The sequence below is a fragment of the Coenobita brevimanus genome, chromosome 33 (assembly GCF_032717465.1).
Source record: "Coenobita brevimanus isolate Jiangsu-jjx chromosome 33, ASM3271746v2, whole genome shotgun sequence".
NCBI lineage: Eukaryota > Metazoa > Arthropoda > Malacostraca > Decapoda > Coenobitidae > Coenobita > Coenobita brevimanus.
This window is the reverse complement of record NC_136986.1, coordinates 10,034,915-10,056,618: the sequence shown is the minus strand read 5'-3', so window position 1 is coordinate 10,056,618 and position 21,704 is coordinate 10,034,915. Positions and strand designations below refer to the sequence as shown.

General features: G+C 42.3%; 1 protein-coding gene across 1 annotated transcript in view; it reads right to left on the bottom strand.

The window, feature by feature from the left end:
* LOC145395786 (ionotropic receptor 93a-like) overlaps positions 1 to 21,704 on the bottom strand; it is a 131,139-nt gene that overhangs the window by 11,204 nt on the left and 98,231 nt on the right. Inside the window, exons 8-10 of the mRNA XM_080269323.1 lie at positions 8,735 to 8,894; positions 6,689 to 6,954; positions 4,599 to 4,733 (exon numbers count right to left, since the gene is read on the bottom strand). Coding sequence (XP_080125449.1) covers positions 4,599 to 4,733; positions 6,689 to 6,954; positions 8,735 to 8,894 — 561 coding nt within the window. The remainder of the gene's footprint in view (positions 1 to 4,598; positions 4,734 to 6,688; positions 6,955 to 8,734; positions 8,895 to 21,704) is intronic.

Genomic DNA, 21,704 nt, shown 5'->3' with positions numbered 1-21,704 from the left:
TTGAATGCTGTGAAGAGTATGTATGATGGTGCTAAGGCTGCAGTGCGTGTGGATGGTGAACTAAGTGAATTTTTCTCTTTGAAAGTTGGTTTGAAACAGGGATGTGTCATGTCTCCATGGTTGTTCAATCTGTACATGGATGGGGTAATAAAAGAGGTACAAGGTAGGGTAGTGGATGTTGGAGTGGCCCTGGTGAGAGAGGATAGTGTTTGGAAACTCCCTGTACTGTTGTTTGCAGATGATACTGTGTTGTTGAGTGAAGATGAAGGGGAGCTGCAAGGCTTGGTGGATGAGTTTGAGAGAGTGTGTAAGAAACGGAACCTAAAGGTGAATGTAGGGAAGAGTAAAGTGATGGTCTTTGAGAGAGGTGAAGTCAGTGAATGTATAGCGAGGTTGGATGGTGAGGAATTGGAAAATGTGAGTAAGTTTAAGTATTTGGGTAGTGTGATGAGTAAGGATGGAGGTTTGGAGGGTGAAGTGCTTGAAAGGGTACAGCAGGGAAGAAAGGTTGCTGGTTCCTTGAAAGCAGTGATAAGAAACAGGGAAGTGAGCATGGAAGTAAAAAAGTTACTACATGACAGTATTGTGATACCAACTCTAACGTACGGAAGTGAAGCTTGGACGTTGTTGGAAGGACACAAGTCAAGAGTGAGAGCAGTGGAAATGAGTTATTTAAGAGGAGCTTGTGGAGTCACGTGGAGAGACAGGCTGACGAATGAGGATATAAAGGAGCGTTGTGGTGTTGATGTGGATGTGATAGGAAGCGTTGTGAGGAACACACTGAGGTGGTTTGGCCATGTGGAGAGGATGGAGGTGAAAGACTGACGAAGAGAGTGTATGTGAGTGAGGTGGAGGGTGGAAGAGGGAGGGGGAGACCGAGGATGAGATGGAGGGATGGGGTGGAGAGGTATATGAGAGAGGGGGGTGTGAGTTGGGAGCAGGGTAGTGAAATGGCGGGGGACAGGGCGACTTGGAGGCGATTTGTTTGTGGCCACCCCAAACGGGATTGAGGCGTCTGGCAATAGATAGATAGATAGATTTCATTTGTTTTTCCTTCCTCTGTTATGTTATTAAAAAGGAAAAAAATATCAAGAATATTATATATAAATAAACAACTTTATGTCCTATACGCTAATAACCCATTCCTGCGAGTAAGGACATAAATAATGGTTCATTTAGGCTCATGCCAGTATATATTTATTCAGCTGAGAGACATATAGACGATGAAAGGATTAAACAACCGCAGTACAACACCTCATTTTTCTTTTCTTTTTTAAATTCTTCATTTTCAGTTTCTTAATTCCATTACTTGGAGGACACATTTCCTATTTAGTTCTACATAAAGTCAGATCACTGTATTCAGCCTGATAAGGAGGGATTATTTAAAAATGTATCTGGCTTTTCATTCTCAAAAGGTCTTCAATATAATCGTGAGGTGATAGTAAGATGATAACATAAGATGTAGCATGAAAACTAATCTGAACTGTGGCGATTTAGTCCACGGTTTCTTAGTTTGGAAGTTTCTGTCACTATACCACCGAATATTTTAGTGCAAAACGGAAAAAATCCATTGTAAACACGTTCTATTTTCTCTCCGTAATATATGACAGTAATGCCTGTAAGTACTATAAATTCACTCCGAATGGCATGTAACCGACTTAGTTCATATACCAGGGGTCACTGTTCAAATAGCCATTGTGGCCTGTATTATCATTGGCTAAGGAAGCTCCTTAACATCTTTTCTTAAGCGATTTATTATGCTTATTACGCCTTATTGTTATACTCCATGTTATATCAATCCTCCAAACATCGTCGTACTCTGCATAAATAACGTACAAAAGGTTATTAACCAGCTACATCCAAAAGTAAATCGCTACATATGAGGTGCTAGGGAGCCTTCTTACCCAACAAGAATACGGGCCTGTGTCTAAGAGAGGTGCACTGCTTTGGGGAACAGACTAAACCTAAAACATGTCCTTTTTCGTTTTTCCAGAAAACTGTATCAGTTTGTTTACATGGATTTTTTAAAGCTCTCAGAGCATTATGTTAAAGTTTTGGAATTTCAAAGTCATAGGCAAAAATGTTTTTAAAATATACTGTGAAAAATTACAGAAGAGAAAAAATCTAAAGTTTTGCTCAATTATAATTTGTGTTCCTCCAGCTTTATTTGTTTTCAAACTATTGTCATGACTCTTTGTGAGGTCAAAAATACCAAACAAATTATCACCATATAGAATTATAGTTTGTCGTCTCCGGACAATAAGTAATTGTTTTAAGTAATTACATCACAGGGAAGTCACTGGTATAAATGGTCGAGAATAGAGTCGACAAAAGCACTAGCGAGACCCCTACGTTCTACTGTTACCTTCAGTCTGGTGACATTTGACTTTTCATCCATGCTGTCTCCAAGCAATGTCATTCAGGTCTGGAGAGATTTTTCCAAACAAGTTAGGACGGATCTGACATCCATTTACCCCTTTATGACAAGAGATCTGCCAAAAGCCGAATAATGTCGTCTGAGGAAACATGAATAAATGAAACAAATGCATTCGAGGACCGAATGCTAATCGCCTGCCAAAATATGTCGTTGGATAAGATACAAATTACCTACAAAATAAATTTGAAGAAGATTCACAAGACTCTAAGGTTCAGTCACCACGCTTCGGAAAAAGTCCGTCCACATTAAAAAACATATGGCGGCTGACATTCGGCCGTCACTGATCAAATCCACACCAAAAGTAATAGGATTCTGTACATCCACAGACACACAGACACTAGAGAAAAGATTATCTCTCCACCTTGCTAAATGTGGATGGTAATGAGGTTAAAGAAACGGACTCTGGGTGATAATTATCATTATCTATCGGTGGCTGAGTCAATAGAAAGGTGTCCTCATATCCTAGTGGATGCTGGTTCATATCCCTGCTGGGACAGGGAACAGTGTATGGAATTGAGTTTCGTTAAAAAGCTGACTTTACTGACCTGCTATCAGACCCGCTAACATGTCAAAACGACAATCTCGCTGATACCAGTACACCAGTCCTGTGTGAGACAGCCTTAGCATGTTTTAAATATGGATGGCGGATGTTAGCACCAAAGTGGTGACATGTGAACGTGTATAGAACAATATGTAGAGGGACTGCTGGACTTCAAGGAACGGGCAATGTTAAGTGAAACACCGAGAATTTCAATACGTTTGGAGATAGGAATATTAGTAGCATTGAAGATAATATAGGAATCTGGCAATATCTGTCTATTAATAAACTGTATATATTTGGTTTTACTAGCATTAAATGAGACAAGGTTATTTTGTCCCCATACAGTCATCTGAGATAAGTCTTTATTTATGGAGATGGCTGTACTGAGTTGTGAGTTAGAGATATTAAACTTTGTGAATGGATGTTTAAGTGTGAATGAACTGTGAAGTGTTGAGTCATCTGCATATGCATGAATTGGTTATGAGTGACAGATAAGAGATCATTAATATGAATTTAAAATAGGGTTCAAGCCAGAAATGGCCATCGTCACACCGTTGGTCACTGAGGGATATTTGAATATAAATCATCTAATTTTACTCTTCTGGACCTCTCATGTCAGATCATTTGCTAAAGCTGCCTCAGAGAAATTTGGGTTATTGTACAGTGTTCGTAGCTTCTTCACTGATGAGCAGGTAGCTATAGTTCATAAGAGTCATGTGCGCTCCCAGCTGGAATATTGCTCACCCTTGTGGAATGGATAGGGACAGGTTGCACTAAAACAACTAGACAATATTCAGAAAAAAGCTGATAGAATTATCAGTATCCTTGATATTACAGACTTCCTCCCCTACAGGTAAGAAGGCGTACTGCCTACCTTCCATTTATTTTACAGATACTTTTATGGCATATGTTCAGACGAAGTTGCATCCATTGGGCCACCTATCCATATCTTCCCCTGTTCTACACAGGCATCTGGTAGCACTCATGACTGGAATGTCACACTGCCATATTGCAGAACTTCCTCCTATCAGAAGTCTTCTAGTCCCTGAACTGCATCTCTTTGCTACTCACTTCTCCACAGTTGTTTCCCCCCCAGCTTCAACTTACAGCTTTTCATGCACAACTGTTACAGATTTTTATGGATCGAGGACATCAGTAATTTGGTGTATGGATTTTTTCTTTTTCTAGTCATTTGTTTTTCCTTTCTCTGTTCTGTTATTAAAATATATATATATATATATATATATATATATATATATATATATATATATATATATATATATATATATATATATATATATATATATATATCCCTACCTGTCAAGTGGGGTTGGTGGAGGATTAGTGCCCCTCCCTGTAAAACAATTAACTCTAAGCCCTTGGCCACCCCGTTTGGGATACATGGCGTCTGGCAATGAATGAATGAAATGAATATATATATACATATATATATATATATATATATATATATATATATATATATATATATATATATATATATATATATATATATATATATATATATATATATATATATATATATATATATATATATATATATATATATATATATATATATATATATATATATATATATCACTGTAAGTAAAACTAACTCACTTCATCTTCAGAGCTGCATTGATTCCGTCCGTAACATCTCTCTCGACCATCATGCTCCCAAGTTCTTTAAAGGCACTTGATTCAGAGTTTAAAAAGAAATTCTTGTATGAACAATTAGAAGATCTTATTGTCACCCTGGAAATCAGAGGAACAAAAGATTAGTCCATTGCAAGGGAGTTTAGATAGCAGGGAATGATGGCACACTCTGTCAAAAGCTTTAGAAATATAAAAGGCTACTGCATCACTTTCTCCATGTTGGTCAACTGATTGATGACTGGTGTGAGTCAGGCGATTGGTATATCACTAGTGAATCTTTCGTGGCGAAACCCATACTGTCTATCACTAGTTAAGTTGTTGAATTCAATATGTTTGATTAAGTGCTTATTCATTGCAATCTCAAATACTTTACCAATAGAAGACCTGGTAGATATTGGTCTGTAATCGGAGGGGTCAGAGGAACTTCTTTTTTTTTCAGAACTGGATTGGTATTGGCTTCTTTCCAAGAATTAGGAAATGAAGAAGTACTGTACATAAGCATAGCCTGAATAATTTAGCTAGAACATAAGCAAGCTCTGGGGAGCACTTTTCAAAACAACTGGAAGAATTCGACCTGGGCCTGGAGATTTGTTGGTTGGTAAATTGTCTAGGATGGATTGCATGTATCTAGTCTGTATTTTACAGTAAGCTGAGCAATTTCGGGAGAGTCAAGTTCTAGTACTGGGACGTTCTAACTGACTTATTGTGACGTAGCATGTCTTGCAGATGTACTAGTAAGGATATTCGCTTTACCACGTGAGTCATTTGTAATATTATCGTCTGAAGATTTTATTGGGGGAATGGGTGATGACTTGTTACATAATTTTTTGGTATTTCGAAGATATGTTGACTGACATATGATAATTAAAGTTACTGGGATGCTTGCATGAATAAATCTGATTCTTTTATGTATGTAAATCTTTTGTCATATACATTTGCCGGAGAAAAAAAATAGTTATTGTACTGTATATGAACAAATGAAAAAGAAAAGAAAAAAATATCAGCATTATCAATTATTTACAAATATTTTGTGTTCTGGTTTACATACCTTACCGTTTATTATGCATTGTCTTACTTTACTTTTTAAAGTGACATAATTTAATATCATGGTTTCTTAATTAGTATTACTACTGAGGTCCCTAGAATATAACAACACCAAAACTTAACTTCAAGATACATTTAGTATTTTTTTGTTAATATTAAAATTGGCCTAAAATTGCCATATTTGCATCTCGAATGCTAATTTGTGACAATTAATTGAAACCAATTTATGATGCTAGTCACGAAGAAGTGCTGTGGAAAGAAAGCAAGACGTATTAATGTCTCTTTCTGCCACTGAGTTTCGTGAAATAAGCTACAAATGAAAAAAAGAAAATGGGGCAATTTAAACTGCAAGACCTATAGAGCTATAGTGTTGTTATTTGGTCTTTCTCTATACTGTTTATTACAGCACGTTTCTTGCATTTATCCTACTGTAGTATAGGAATAATAATAATAAAGTTACACAACTGTCTGAATATACGATAAGCAATGAACTGAATAATTTTCAAAGTGCTACAGGATGTGCGGATCTAGGTCATGTATTAAGGCAGACAGTGGAGGAAGCATAAGCGAAAGACTGTGCGTCTCTGGAGGACAATGCGTGTGGAAGTGAACAACGTTACGAGAGCGGTGAGCACAGATGTAAAAAAAAAAAAAAAGAAAAAAAAAGAAAGCCGGAGATCAATATTGAAAGATGGAATATTTCAAGTATGGTTATGTGGATGATGTATTACGTGGTACTTGAGAACATCATTTCTTGATTTTTTCGGGGTTGCACTAGTTTTGAACAATCAGGGTTGAAAATACCGTATCAAAGGATTTGAATAAAACACCAGCTGCTGGGTGAAAACTAACTCCCTGTGTGATGTGTTGGTGAATGAGGAGAAAAATAGAACTGAGGGTTTAAGAACTTTGATGCAGTGATAAAGCATAACCAAAGAGCCCAGCATTAGCTTACGTTTCAGTTTCATCCAGCACCTTCGCATCCAAACGTTTGTTCTTCGATGTCTCACCTGTCAACTACTTTGACCAGCTCCTCAACTGTCTCTGGTCTGGGTGGCAGCCTTGGGAGGGTGAGGGAAGCGATGAGGCTGGCGCGATATGCTGTACCCATCACCACACCGAAGAACAACCAAGTGCCAACCAGGGTGTGGTTGGAGTGGCTGGTTGAGATGCGTCCGTACAGTCCCTGGCCCAACAGGGTGCCCACAGACTCCAGCACCACCGACCCAGTACTCAGCACTCCATGCCGCGTTTGCCACGTTTTCCTCCTCGTAATCTGTAAAACATACAAATACAATGCTACACATATATAATGATATGAGTGCATAGCTGTTCCTTAATTGTGTCACAGGGGCGAGCAGTGATGTTTCGGACAGTGGAATGGTTTTGATAATACGAGCCATGAAAGAAAGTGCACCTCCTCTCATCTGCTACCGTTAGGAAGACACACAATTCTAATGAAATCATTTGCACCATATTTTTGCGGAGCTGCTTGGTATGTCCAGTTTCGTAAAGTAATTGTTTATCTTTTTCTGCTTATTTTTTTCGGCTACATATAGCACGCTCTAAAATAGTGAAAATGTCATGGAATAATCACATATTGGTTACAGTGAAGGTTTCATGTATCATTAATTTTTTTTAGAGTTCATTTCATCAGGAACGGCTAAGATCTTTGTTCGTCGAAAAAGGCGGACCAAATTAAAACTCTATGAAAGTAGAATTAATTAACAGTTCCATGCTATGGTTTCAAGAAATCAACACTTGTGAAGTAGCCTACCACTTACATGACAGTGGTGGCTGTAGTTGAGGCTCGAGGTGGAAGTAACAATCCGAACCCATTCTTCACTCATCTATACCATCTATACCATAAATATACATTCCAGCAAAGTGTTTAGGGATATGTTGTATAAAAACAGCAATATATATATTCTTTAACTTCTAATTGCATGAATCTAACATCATCCAAGAAGAGTCATTGAACTTATACCTGTAAAATGAAACTAATATTGTTTCTATTATATTTCTTTATCGTTCACTCTGATTTTCCCCTGTGAGTCTCATGTTAAAACACTCACTTGAAACTATCGTCTGCTGTTAACTGGAAAATCTATCTATCTATCTAGCAATTGCCAGACGCCATAATCCCGTAAGGGGTGGCCATTTGACTCTGAGTTATGGGTTTAATGGGGAGGGGCACTAACCCTCCACCAACCCACATGTTGACACGTAGGGAGCACATATGGTTTGGTTATATGGTTACCACTCAGCATTGTAAATGGTTTCTTGGCTTACAGGAAACCATTTGGCTTGTCACTCAATGTAAAGCCACCTGTAAAGGAAAGAAAAACAATAAGAAGTGACAGGAAAGATGGGAGAAATAGGAAGAGAGGAAGGCAGGCACAGAAAAAGAATGATAAAGGCTAAGGAAGAAGTAGCAGCATTACATCAAGTGAGTGGATGATGGTCGCCACCACCTACCACGAGATAATAGAATTAACCTGACCAAGGAAGTGTTCATGGTACCAGAATAGCAACTCTCTCCATTGTCACATTTACCTAAATAAAAATTATTTACCGTTGGCTCATGTTATATAAAAGGGAAGAACATGAAAACGCAACCATGAGAGGGTTAAATGGATAATTGTCCTCGATGATTATAAAACAATAAAGAACAATGGCAATGGACAGATGTGGCACCACACGGGACTTCGCTAAAATGAAGAACCATATTGTGCTTCGCTAGAGTAAAGCACATTTGTGTACAAATCCTGAAGGAGCTAAACAGAAGCATCTGCCTTGTGAAAATATATTTAGGTGTGTGACTAACACTGGAAGACTCCTCCGGGCTGCTAATTGAGAATGTCCCACGTCTGAATTAATTATGATGATAAACACCACCACCACCACCACCACCACCAACAACAACAACAACAACAACAACAACAATAATAATAATAATAATAATAATAATAATAATAACAACATAAGGAACCAATTTCTGCTGCCTGTTATTACTAATACTGGATGAGCCCGTGCCTGACCAGTTGCATGTTTACCTTGACAAGTGTGAAGCAGACAGTCAGCGTACAAGCCAAGACACCGATCCACACTTGGCCACTCAAAGGATAGTAGAAGCTCAGCCAACTGGGTGTTATGACCGGCGTGGCCATGGCGAATTTAACAGCAATTTGTTCATAGGCGAAAGTGAAATCCCATCTGGAAACATTGTTAGAAATAAAGAGGCTACCTTTGTAGATGTTATAGCCATTTGTTACATCTAACCATAGGAAAGAATTTGCTCTCGAACAATAATAATAATAATAATAATAATAATAATAATAATATTAATACCCTGTAATAAATCAATAAAATAATACTGATAATAATATTATCAATAATAACATTAAAAACAATAATTAAGAATGAAAGGAAAGCATTCGGAATCCGGATGCTAATCGCCCACCAGAATATGCTGTTGGCCAAGTCCAAGATTTTGGCCATATCTTGATTTGCTGAAGGTTTCCTGTTCATAGCTCAAGCCGTTTATGAGATATAATTGTGCCATAGGCGGGCTATAAGTAATACTTGAATTTTGGCAGCCATGTTTCTGACCTAAACCTGGATCTCGAGTGCCCATTTTTTAATCTGGCCAAGATTTTGGCACTCTCAAGGATTCCTGTTGATAGCTCAAGCCGTTCATCAGATATAATGGTGCTAAAGGCAGGCAATAAATAGTTGACTTTTGGCAGCCATTTTGGTGACCTTGACCTTGACCCTGAGTGCCCATTTTTGAACTCGGCCAAGATTTTGGCCATATCTTGAGGCCCTGAAGGTTTCATATTGATATTTCAAGCCGTTCAAGTGGTATAATGGGAAAACACACACACACACACACACACACACACACACACACACACACACACACACACACTGAGGCAGAGAAAAACACTATTACTCTGCCTCGTAACGTGGCCCATAACTAGAGGTCCTCCCAACGGGGGAATCATACCAGCCACAAGCCAGTAGGCCTACATATCTAGAGCAGCTTGGAATATGACCTTGGCCTTGACTTACTTTCACCAATTTCTAACTCGTAGATTTTCACACCTACAACATACCTGTAAAATTTTGTGATGATATCTTGAACGGTTGCAAAGTTATCATGGTAACAGACACACAGATCTTGACCTACTTGCATCAATGTTGAACTCGTTATCGATTTATTATCTACTATAAACCTGTAAAATTTTGTAATGATATCTTGAGCGGTTGTGAAGTTATCGCGCCAACAGAAACACTGACAGACGGACAGATTGAAAACAATACCAGCTTCACTATCACAGCTAATAATAATAATAATAATAATAATATTATTATTATTACAGCTGAAACTGAAGTCACATCTGGAAACTACCGGAATATATTACCGATTTTTTACATTTCCAGCTTCAGGAAGGCCTGGCCGCAGGCGAAAATCATCTAAACTGCGCATACGCCGGAGAGTCTCGTCGCTGATTGGGCCGTGTTTTCTCTTAGCTGGCGCATGTTTCGCCTGTGGCCAGGCTCTTCCCTTCAAAGCCTTCCCCTCTTCAGGGAAAGGCAGCCTGAGGGCTGAATACACAAATTAATAGCATACTGCAAAACAAACAAAAATGTTCATATCTCCACTAATAACGAAATTTCTAAATGATGCCCATTTCTAATGCCTTTACCCCCGCATCAAGGCCTGCCTACTTAGCCTGCTGTAAAAGCAAGTCGTTATTGTATGTGTGAATATATCAGTATATAGGGTAAAACCTCATATTCCGCAGATTAGACACTAAAACCAGAATAACAAAAACAAGTCCCAGCTCCTGTAGAATTGGCTAAGAGAAACTCAAGTCCAAATCTGTCGTTTGCAACACGATTATCAAATTCGTTCATAAATCATCGAATACTAAAAGGGTAAATTTCCAGAACCACAACCATCTAACTTTGAAGCTTAACTTTATCTTTTTTTAATGTTTTATAATGTGATTAGTTCAAAGCTGAGATTCATTTCTGTCAGAAATGATAAAAATATTACTCCTATACTAACCTAACCTATGTAACCTATTGTAGGAAACATCCAAATACACAAAAAAATATAGAATGACTTGAAAACAAATAACAGTATAGGCCTATAGGGTTAAACCTCATATTCCGCAGATTAGACACTAAAACCAGAATAACAAAAAAAAAACTCCAGCTCCTGTAGAATAAGCTAGGCTTGGAGAAACGTGCATGAGATATTTAGCCTAAGACAATTTTTGTCGCAAAGAAAAAATATATACTTCTAAGCCAATCTGACAACCAAAGCTGGGAATAGCGCTGCTATTAGTAGCAGTGCTACATAGCGCCGCTACTATTTTAACCCGCCCCGTCCCGATCACTTTTTCACCACTGGTATCCCCCAATCCTGACCATTTTTGGACCCAAATTTTTTTTGCTCAAACTTTCGCTTTTGGTCAGAAACAATGGTCAATCACCAAGAAAGTGTTCACCGGGGTACATAAGTGGCCTAAACAGGTATACCTTCGTTACACCTGGTACTGTGTTCTGTGGAGGTGGTCTGTGGCTCTCACGTTTTCTATGGTATTATAAGTCTGGGAAACCAATAAAAGTAAGAAGATATGTATTTATTAAAAACAAAAAAAACATGTGATACAAGAGTATATTGGATTTTATACAAAAATTTAGGTGAAATAAGCATTGTACCATCAGGCGAACCGAGCGAAATTGGCCAAACTGTTCACTGATGAATCTCCAACATTGCTGATTCATCGTACATATCATTTTTTCTACTAACATACTACATCTCCAATAACATTATACCATTTTACATTTTATTGAACTGTTTTTACGTATTCACAGGCTTTTCCATAACATTTAGCGTAATGTTAGTGCATATTTACGTAGTGAGTGAACTCGCTGTGACTGTTGTTTCAACTCGCATTGTGTTTTTTCAACCTACATAATACTTCCCTAATAACATTATACACTTTTCCACTTTAGACAACTGTTTTGAGATGGTTTCAGGCCTTACGATAATATTTAGCGTAATAATAGCGCATAATAACACAGCGGGTGAAGTCGCTATGACTATTATTTCAACTTACAAACTATTTTTGTACTTATATAATACTTCTCCACTAACATTACACATGTTTCCACTTTATATCATTGCTATCACATAATTGGAGACCTTACTATTCTACTGAGCGTCATATTATCGCATATTTACACAGTGAGTGTTATCGCGATATCATTTGTTTCAGCTTACACTATTTTTCAACTTATAAATTACTTTCCCACTAACATTACACCCGTTTCCACCTTATATCATTGCTATCACATATTTACAGACCAGACTGTTCTACTGAGCATAACATTTTCGCAGATTTACACAGTGGGTGTACTCGTGATATCAATTGTTACAACTTACACTATTTTTCAACTTATACGTTTTATTCATGCTAACATTACACCCGTTTCCACTTTATATCATTGCTATCACATATTTAGACCAGACTGATATACTGAGCGTCATATTTTCGCAGATTTTCACATTGGGTGTAGTTTTGATATCACTTCTTTCAACTTACACTATTTCTCAACTTATACATTACTTTCCTGCTAACATTACACCCGTTTCAACTTTATATAAAACTTATCACATACTGACTGGCCTTACCATTATACTGAGCATCATATCGCCATCCCACACAGTTTCAGTGGTGTAGGAAGTTATGATACTCTTTGAAATAGGGCTGAAGGCACAACGCAACATTGCACTCTGCACACTTGTACCTTGTGTCTTTTCTCTGAGTGGCTGGTCTGACTATCGAGTGCTTGCATATATGGCAGTGGCGCTGGGGTTTACGATGGTTTGGTTGGGAAGGGATTGTGCTTGGGTAGTGGCAGCCTGCGAGGTGTAGGGGAGTCTGGGCAGCCATGGGGGTGCGTGTGCGGTGTGTGAGCCTGTCCTGTGCGTACCTGGCGATAATTTCACGTGACAGCTCCCTCACAAACCCCTCAAAGGTCTCAGAGATTCCTGTTGTCATGGCGTGGAGGTAGTGTGCGTTGAGGACCGTGATGTCGAGCAAGTGGAAAAAGAGCTTTTTGTACCACTTCATTGTGGTCCTGGCACAGTCCACACTGGAAATCATGGAGTCTGACTGATCCACTTGCCTCATGTTCAGATTATAGTCAAGTACAGACTCAGGTTTCCAGACGTGGCACCTCCTCTCGCTATGGCGATCAACAGAGTCTGTGCAGTGCATCAAGGGGCTGTGTACAGTCGATAGGAGGCAAACTTCCCTGTTGTGGTTCCACAGGGTGGCAAGGATGTTATTTGCCTGGAAGAAAACCACCTCGTTCTTGTCAAGTTTCCTCCCTATCTTGACCATATGGCGACAGTTTCTCTTTACTGTACCACAGACTCCGGTGTCGTGTTGGTGGAGGAACCGAGCGAGAAGAGGGCTAGTGTACCAGTTGTCCAGGAACAACACATGACCACGATGAAGGTACTCCTCTATCATTGTCTTCACCACGGCCCCTGTGAGTCCAATACTACGATCTTCTGTTATGTCTGTCTGTGCACCCATGTACAAGACTATGTCTTGCACATAACCAGTCTTACAGTCACACATAACAAAGATCTTGAACCCGAAACGGTGTCTCTTGCTGGGTATGTACTGGTGAAAGGAAATATTGCCTCTCCACAACACAAGACTCTCGTCTATGACGAGGTCTCTGTAAGGATAAAATGAGGAGCAGAACGTTTCCCGTAGGTGATCAAATACAAGCCTAATTCTCCTCATTTTATCAGTGTTATTTGCATTAGCTGGATCTTCTGCATCAAAAAAGTGGAGGCGGCCGAGAATCTGCTGAAATCTATTACGACTCATGACCTTTGCAAACAAAGGTGTGATGGTCATTGGGTCAGTGGTCCAGTATGCCGGTATTTGATTTTTCCTGACAACACCCATCAAGAGAACCAGGGCAAAAAATAAGAACATCTCAGAAATTGTTACAGGATAGTCATATTGCTGGGAGTGCCTGCTAGCTGTACCCAGACCTTCAGTTTCATGGCGCTGTGTTCTTGAAAAGAGGTTTGTCTCCTCCACTATGCACCCCACAAACGCCTCCCCAAAGAACAGGTGGAAGAAATCCACCCTAGTGGAGCCCGCATGCACACCTGGAGCCGTGCAACCAGACTGCCACTCCTCTGTGAAAGGGTGAATGATGGGAGTAAAATTACTCCCATCTTCCCAGTTCCACGAGACACTACCGTCTCCAGCCTTGTCGCCATCGTCGCCATCGTCAGGATCGGGAGGTGAGGGTGTTGGGGGAGGTTGGGGAGGTGGAGAGCAGCGCCCTTCATCACTCGCACTTCTCTTCCCTCTCTCTTTTCCTTTATCCTTTCCCTTCCCTTTCCTTCCTTTCCTCACATCCTGCCCCCCCGTGGGCAGCCACCTTGTCGTGGTGGGGGGGCTTGCATGCTCCGGTGATCCCACAAGCCTGCCCGTGGATGTAACGACATCTGGCAGAGTCTCCCATGCGGGTAGGGTTGTGGGTGAGGGGTCTGACTAAGCGCTGCCCGAAACGTAGGTTACCCGTATGGGTCATCGGTTCCGCCCTCCAGAGGGATCGCGTTAGTGCTGTCCTAAGTTGGTTGGTTGGGTGTCTGGGCTGGGGGGTGTTGGGGAAGGGGGTCTTTGCACTGATGGGAGCAAACTTTTGTAGCATGGGGTGTCCTTTTTGGGACACCCTCTGGGGACGAGGTACCCCGCTCCCATCAGACCGCGCTCAGTCCCCTCACTCCCTGGTAGGCGGTTTCCCTTGGCTCCTGGTGCCATTTTGTGTAAAGCATGTGTATATGGATACATCGCAAACTCCTTTAACCACTCGTGTGGTCGGTGACCAGCCGCACGAGTTGGCATCACCTGGTCACTCTCTGGCCGATGACCCTGTACCCCCAGGGTCATCTGCCAAAATTGCAAATGAAGGCGCCCTTCCTATCGAGGTGTTACCTGGTGTGTTTGCTAATAACTCTTACACAAAATACGTTGTCCTTAAGGTAGATAGTGGTACTTCTTTCAGGAACCTGAATCATTTTCAGATTCACAGTGGTCTAGTATCAGCATGTGGATTTACCCCCAAGGTGTCTTTGCAGGGCGATGGCTGTCTATTGTTAGAAGCCAGGAATGAACAGGAGAGTTCATGCATCCAGTCTCTAACTGTGGTCGCCGGATATCCTGTATCTGCCTCTCGTCATTTGGTCCTGAACCAGTCCCGAGGGGTTGTGTATTCTCGTGACTTGATCTCATATTCTGATTCCTTCCTCTTAGAGGGGCTGGCTTCTCAGGGTATTGTAGGAGTACAGAGAATTATGAAGAAGGTTGATGGGGTTTTAACTCCCATGCCCACTCTTATCTTGACATTTGACCGTCTTACCTTGCCGGAGGTTATCACTGCTGCGTGGTGGAAGCTAACGGTTAAACCTTATGTTCCCCGACCTAGAAGATGCTATTATTGTCAAAGATTTGGTCACGTCCGCCGTTCTTGCAGGTGGGAAGTGCCTGGCCTTCCTGAGGTCTGTGGAAATTGTGGTGGAATTTCTCATGGTATAGATGATTGTTTTCAACCCTCTAAATGTTTGAACTGTGGAGGAGCACATGCAGCCTCCTCAAGGGATTGCGAAGTATACAAATATGAATACGAGATCATTTCTGCCCGAATGAAGGAGAAAATTTCCTTTTCTGAGGCAAAGGCCAGGGTAAGGGAGTGGTTTATTCGCCCTGGGGTTACCTTTGCTGCTGCGTTGTCTTGCCATAAAGCTACCCGGCAGGTACCCCTGCCATCACACAATGCCTCATCAAATTCTCGGGGTTCTACTTCCCGGCCTTCTCGCCCGGGGGGTTCCACTGAGGGAGTGCAGCCTGGAAGCAGCTGTGCTTCCTCCAGGGAGGTGCCTCCTGTCTCTGGGAGTGTCCCCTCTGCAGTGGTTCTTCCAGCATCTGGGAGTGCCTCCCCCATCCCAGTTCCTCCGGTTCCTCCTGTGACAAACACCCGTGTTGATGCTACACTTTGCTTTGACACATCCAAAACTCCCAATGTCCTTCCTGTGCATCCTTGTCCTGACATATAAAAAAAAAACAGCGTCTCTCATACTTCTGTATCAGCTGCTACTCCCGTACCGACTGCTGCTCCTGTACCATCTGCCCGCTCTGCTACTGTTGCTCACTCTTCTTTACAGTGTGGCACTATAGTTCCTAATGCTTTAAGTTCTGGTGCAGATATGGAGGTTGCATCTGCCAACCTCAAACGAGTGAGGAGTGAGGAGTTTTTGGGTGACTCCCCTCCTTCTAAGGTTCAAACTTCTGTACCACATGAGGATTCTGAGGGGGCTCTTCGCTCGACAACCCAGCCAGTGGTGGCGTCTAAGTCTGTGGGTGTTCATGATGGCCCTTCTAAGATTCCCGTCCCTGCCTCTTCCTCAGGTGTGGTGGGGCCTGGGTCTTTAGATACTCATAGAGCTCAGTCGCTTGCTCCCTCTGATCCGTCACCCAGCGGCCAACCTTTGGATGATTTGGTTGGGGGGGGTTCGGTTGGCCCCGAGGTGCCAGCTGAACCCTCACATGGGTGTGTGGACGGGGCACGTGGGTCTTCCAAGATGGTCTCCGTGCTTCGGACTCATTCTGGCGATGGGCGGGACATGTCTCGGGGTAAGGGTACTTCCACCCATGGAAACTCTAAATCTTCATTGCCTTCTCGGTTGGTGAAGCAGAGCTCCACACCTAGGAAGAAGGGCTTTCACTCCCTTCCCAACGAGGTTGCTACATAAGCTTTTTAAGTTCATAATATTTAATACTAATCACTATGGCTCAATCGGTACCAATCTGTCTTCAGTGGAACTGTAGGGGTGCCATGGCAAATTGGGAGGAATTGCAGTTATTACTCTCTGCTCTGAACCCACTATGTGTGTGCCTTCAGGAGACAATGGTGGGGGACAGACAGTTCCCTTTCATTAGGGGGTATAAAGCCTTCCATGCATCTCCTCCTGGTGGTCACAGCGGTGGATGTGCAGTTTTGTGCCGTTCTGATGTCTCATTTATTTCCTTTGAGATTCAGTCGCCCTTTCAAGTTCTAGCAGTACAGATGCATGTGGGAGGTGCTATACCATCTGTTGTCTGTACCTTCCACCCTCCGTTCCTGTTATACATGCTGATCTAGAAACCCTTATCAGCCAACTTCCACCCCCTTTCCTACTCCTTGGTGACCTTAATGGCCGCCATCCTTTGTGGGGTGACTCACTTTCAAATCCCCGGGGTGATCTTCTTGCCTCTTTGGTTGAGGATTTAGATTTGGTTGTCCTAAATGATGGTAGGCCGACCTATTTTCATGTTCAGACTGGCACGTATTCTGTCATTGACCTTACCATCTCCTCCTCTAACTGTGCCCTTGATTTTTCTTGGGAGGTTTTGGATGATCTACATGGTAGTGACCATTATCCTGTAGTGGTCCAGCCTACTCACTCTGTTCCTATAGCCCATCTGCCATGCTGGTGTCTGGACAGGGCTGATTGGTCTCTCTTTGAGGAACTATGTGTATTTGCCAACAGGATTACTGATTTTTCAACTATCGATGATGCCGAATGTTATTTTACTAAGACCATTTTCTCAGCAGGGGTTCATTCTATCCCACGGACTTCTGGTGTTTTTTCCCAGAGACCTGTGCCATGGTGGAATGATGACTGCTCCATAGCAAAGGGAACTTACAAAGCAGCTGCTCGTCGGTATTTTGCCAATCGTAATGTTGTTTTTCTAAAAATACAGTTTCGCAAAGCACATGCTCAATATAGTTGGGTCATGAAGTATGCTCACCGTAACTCGTGGAGGTCGTATGTTTCTACAATTACATCTTCAACTTCAATGTCTGTGGTGTGGAAAAAGGTGCGCAAGATTTCTGGTAGGTTCTGGCCCCCCTCCCCTCCGGTGTTGCGCCTTCACGGAGAACTTGTGTCTGCACCAGATGCAGTAGCCTCTGCTTTTGCAGATCAGTTTTACGCTGTCTCCACAAAGGATCTTTCTCAGCCATTTGCCACCTTTCGTAGGAATCAAGAGAGGCTGGGTCTTGACTTTTGCTCTCGTGGCGGAGAGCTGCATCATTTAGATTTCAGCCTCCGTGAGCTACGTGCTGCCCTTTCAGAGTGTCGTGACACTGCTCCTGGGCCTGACGATATTCCATACGCTATGCTGCGTCATCTTCTGACTGATTCACTTCAGTTTTTATTGGACCTTTTTAACAGGGTTTGGAGTGAGGGCTCTATTCTGAGGAGTTGGAAGTTGGGTATTGTCCTCCCCTTTCCTAAGCCTGGTAAAGACCATTCCCAAGTCCCCAATTATCGCCCTATCATTTTAACATCGTGTGTGTGCAAGCTGTTCGAAAAGATGGTCAATGTCAGGTTTATGTGGTTTCTGGAGAAGGGTTGCTTTCTCTCTCCATTGCAGAGTTGTTTCCGTAAATTACTGTGCACTTCAGACAACCTTATCAGGCTTGAGGCGTCAAGCTGTGAAGCTGTTGCCTCCAAGCAACATCTTGTGGCTGTGTTTTTTGACCTTGAGAAGAGTAAGAAGAGAGTAGATGAGGACTTTGGAAGAAATTTGAGTGTAAAGTGGAGGGACTGTAAGAAAATATTCTGGAGAGAGGTGAAAAGAGTAAGACAGGGTGGAAGTGAAGTTAGCAGGGGAGTGAAAGATAAAAATGGTAGATTACTAGTGGAGAAGGGAGAAAAAGTGAGCAGATGGAGAGAACACTTTAAGGAATTGTTGAACATAGAGGATGGAAGTAATGCGAGTATAAGTGGCTGGGGAATGGCTGGGAGAAGGAGAGAGGTGAGAAGACAAGAAGAAATCAGTAGGATAGAAGTTGTGGAAGCAATGAAGAAAGTTAAATCAGGGAAAGCCCCAGGAATTGATGGAGTGTGTGGTGAAATGCTGAAGCATGGGGGAGAGATAGTAGTAGAATGGATGTGGAAGATGTGCAGATTGGCCTGGGAGGAAGGTAGAGTCCCGGAGGATTGGAAGTCGGGTATAATTATTCCCTTGTACATAGGAAAAGGGGAAAAAGAAGTGTGTGGTAACCATAGGGGCATTTGTCTTCTTAGTATAATAGGAAAACTGTATGGTAGGATACTTATTGACAGAGTTAGAGAAAGAACAGAGAAATTAGTTGGAGAAGAACAGGGAGGCTTTAGGAAGGGAAGAGGTTGTGTAGATCAGATATTCATTCTCAGATCTTTAGTGGAAAAGTTTCTAGAGAAGGGAAAGAAGTTGTATGCGGCATTCATGGATTTGGAGAAAGCATATGACAGAGTGGATAGACAAGGATTGTGGAAAGTGTTATGAATATATGGAGTAGATGGAAAGTTGTTGAATGCTGTGAAGAGTATGTACGATGGTGCGAAGGCTGCAGTGTGTGTGGATGGTGAACTAAGTGAATTTTTCTCTTTGAAGGTTGGGTTGAAACAGGGATGTGTCATGTCTCCATGGTTGTTCAATCTGTACATGGATCGGGTAATAAAAGAGGTACAAGGTAGGGTAGTGGATGTTGGAGTGGCCATGGTGAGAGAGGATAGTGTTTGGAAACTCCCTGTACTGTTGTTTGCAGATGATACTATGTTGTTGAGTGAAGACGAAGGGAAGCTGAAAGGCTTGGTTGATGAGTTTGAGAGAGTGTGTAAGAAACGGAATCTAAAGGTGAATGTAGGGAAGAGTAAAGTGATGGTCTTTGAGAGAGGTGAAGTCAGTGAATGTGCAGCGAGGTTGGATGGTGAGGAATTGGAAAATGTGAGTACGTTTAAATACTTGGGTAGTGTGATGAGTAAGGATGGAGGTTTGGAGGGTGAAGTGCTTGAAAGGGTAAAGCAGGGAAGAAAGGTTGCTGGTTCCTTGAAAGCAGTGATAAGAAACAGGGAAGTGAGCATGGAAATGATAAAGTTACTACATGACAGTATTGTGATACCAACTCTAACGTACGGAAGTGAAGCTTGGACGTTGTTGGAAGGACACAAGTCAAGAGTGAGAGCAGCGGAAATGAGTTATTTAAGAGGAGCCTGTGGAGTCACATGGAGAGACAGGTTGACGAATGAGGATATAAAGGAGCGTTGTGGTGTTGATGTGGATGCGATAGGAAGCGTTATGAGGAACACACTGAGGTGGTTTGGCCATGTGGAGAGGATGGAGGGTTAAAGACTGACGAAGAGAGTGTATGTGAGTGAGGTGGAGGAGGAAAGAGGGAGGGGGAGGCAGAGGATGAGATGGAGGGATGGGGTGGAGAGGTATATGAGAGAGGGAGGTGTGAGCTGGGAGCAGGGGAGTGAAATGGTGGGGGACCGGGCGACTTGGAGGCGATTTGTTTGTGGCCACCCCAAACGGGATTGAGGCGTCTGGCAATAGATAGATAGATAGATAGAAGGCTTATTACACTGGCTGGCGCCATGGCATCCTCCAACAACTTCATGCCTTTGGTTTACGTGGTCGCTTGCCTGTGTTACTTGGAGACTTCTTGACTGATCATGTATTTCGGGTCCGTGTGGGTTCTACCCTCTCTGCGCCACTGTGCCAGGTAGAAGGTGTCACGCAGGGGTGTGTCTCAAATGTTTCCCTGTTTGCAGTGGCCATTAATGGTATCATTGACGCTATGCCTGCTGGGGTATCCTCATCCCTTTATGTGGATGACTTAGCTATATGGTTTTCTGGCTCCCGCATGTCTGCTATTGAGCGGCGGATGCAACTTGCCTTGGACAAGATTTCTGCCTGGGCCACTTCCAAGGGTTTTCGGTTTTCCCCTTCAAAGACTGTGGCTATGCACGTCTGTAGGATGAGAGGGGTACACCCGGACCCTGATCTCCAGCCTTGTGGCAGGAGACTCTGTTGTGTGACAGAGACGAAATTCTTGGGCCTGACTTTTGATTGTCGTTTGACATGGGTCTCACTTGGCAAATCTTAAAACATCATGTATGAAGGCTCTCAATCTATTGAGGGTTCTGTCCCATACCTCTTGGGGTGCTGATCGAAGGACACTCTTGCATTTGTTTCAGGTATTTGTAACCTCTAAGCTGTCATATGGCTGTGAGGTATATTCCTCTGCCACAGAATCAAGACTAAAAACTCTAGATGCTGTCTATCATACTGGTCTTCTCCTTGCAACAGGGGCTTTTCGGTCCTCTCCAATTCCCAGCTTATTGGTGGAAGCTGGTGTGCTTCCCTTAGATCTACTGCGTCAGTCTGTTGCAGTACGGTGCTGGCTCTGGATTCGTCGCCTTCCAGACTCACTTGTCTGTGAGGGTGTGACGAAACAGTCTAGTCTTTTGTGTTATAGTAGACACCCTCACATGCCTCGTCCATTTGGCTATAGGGTTCAGGATAATTTTATAATGGAGGGGTTTGGTTTGTCGGCAGTACTTGTCAGTCCTGTTCGGATCCCGAGGGTTGCGCCTTGGATATTGCCCAAGGTAACTTTCTGCAGGCCTATTGCAGGTTCAAAGGATTTTGTCACTCCTCTGTCTTTTAAGGTTATTTTTAGAACATTCTTCTAGTCATGGTGGTTCTGTGCCTGTGTATACTGACGGCTCTAAATCCGCATCAGGTGTTGGTTTTGGGGTGGTATTTCCCAATTTTAGCCATGGAGGTAGTTTTTACTGCGGAGTTGTCAGCCATCATTTTAGCCTTGAAGTTGGTGTTTGTTCATCCTGACAATTATTTTACTATTTTTAGTGACTCTCAAGGGGCGCTTTTGGCCCTGAACTCTTCTCATCCCTTAGTTTTAGCTATTTTGGAGTGGCTGTTCCTCATTCGTCGTCAGGAGAAGAGAGTGGATCTTTGCTGGGTTCCCGCACATGTTGGTGTGGTGGGCAATGAGACTGCGGATGCATTGGCCAAGGCTGCGGCTACTCAACAGCCCCCAACAGAATATCCGCTTCCTGCATCGGATCTAACACCT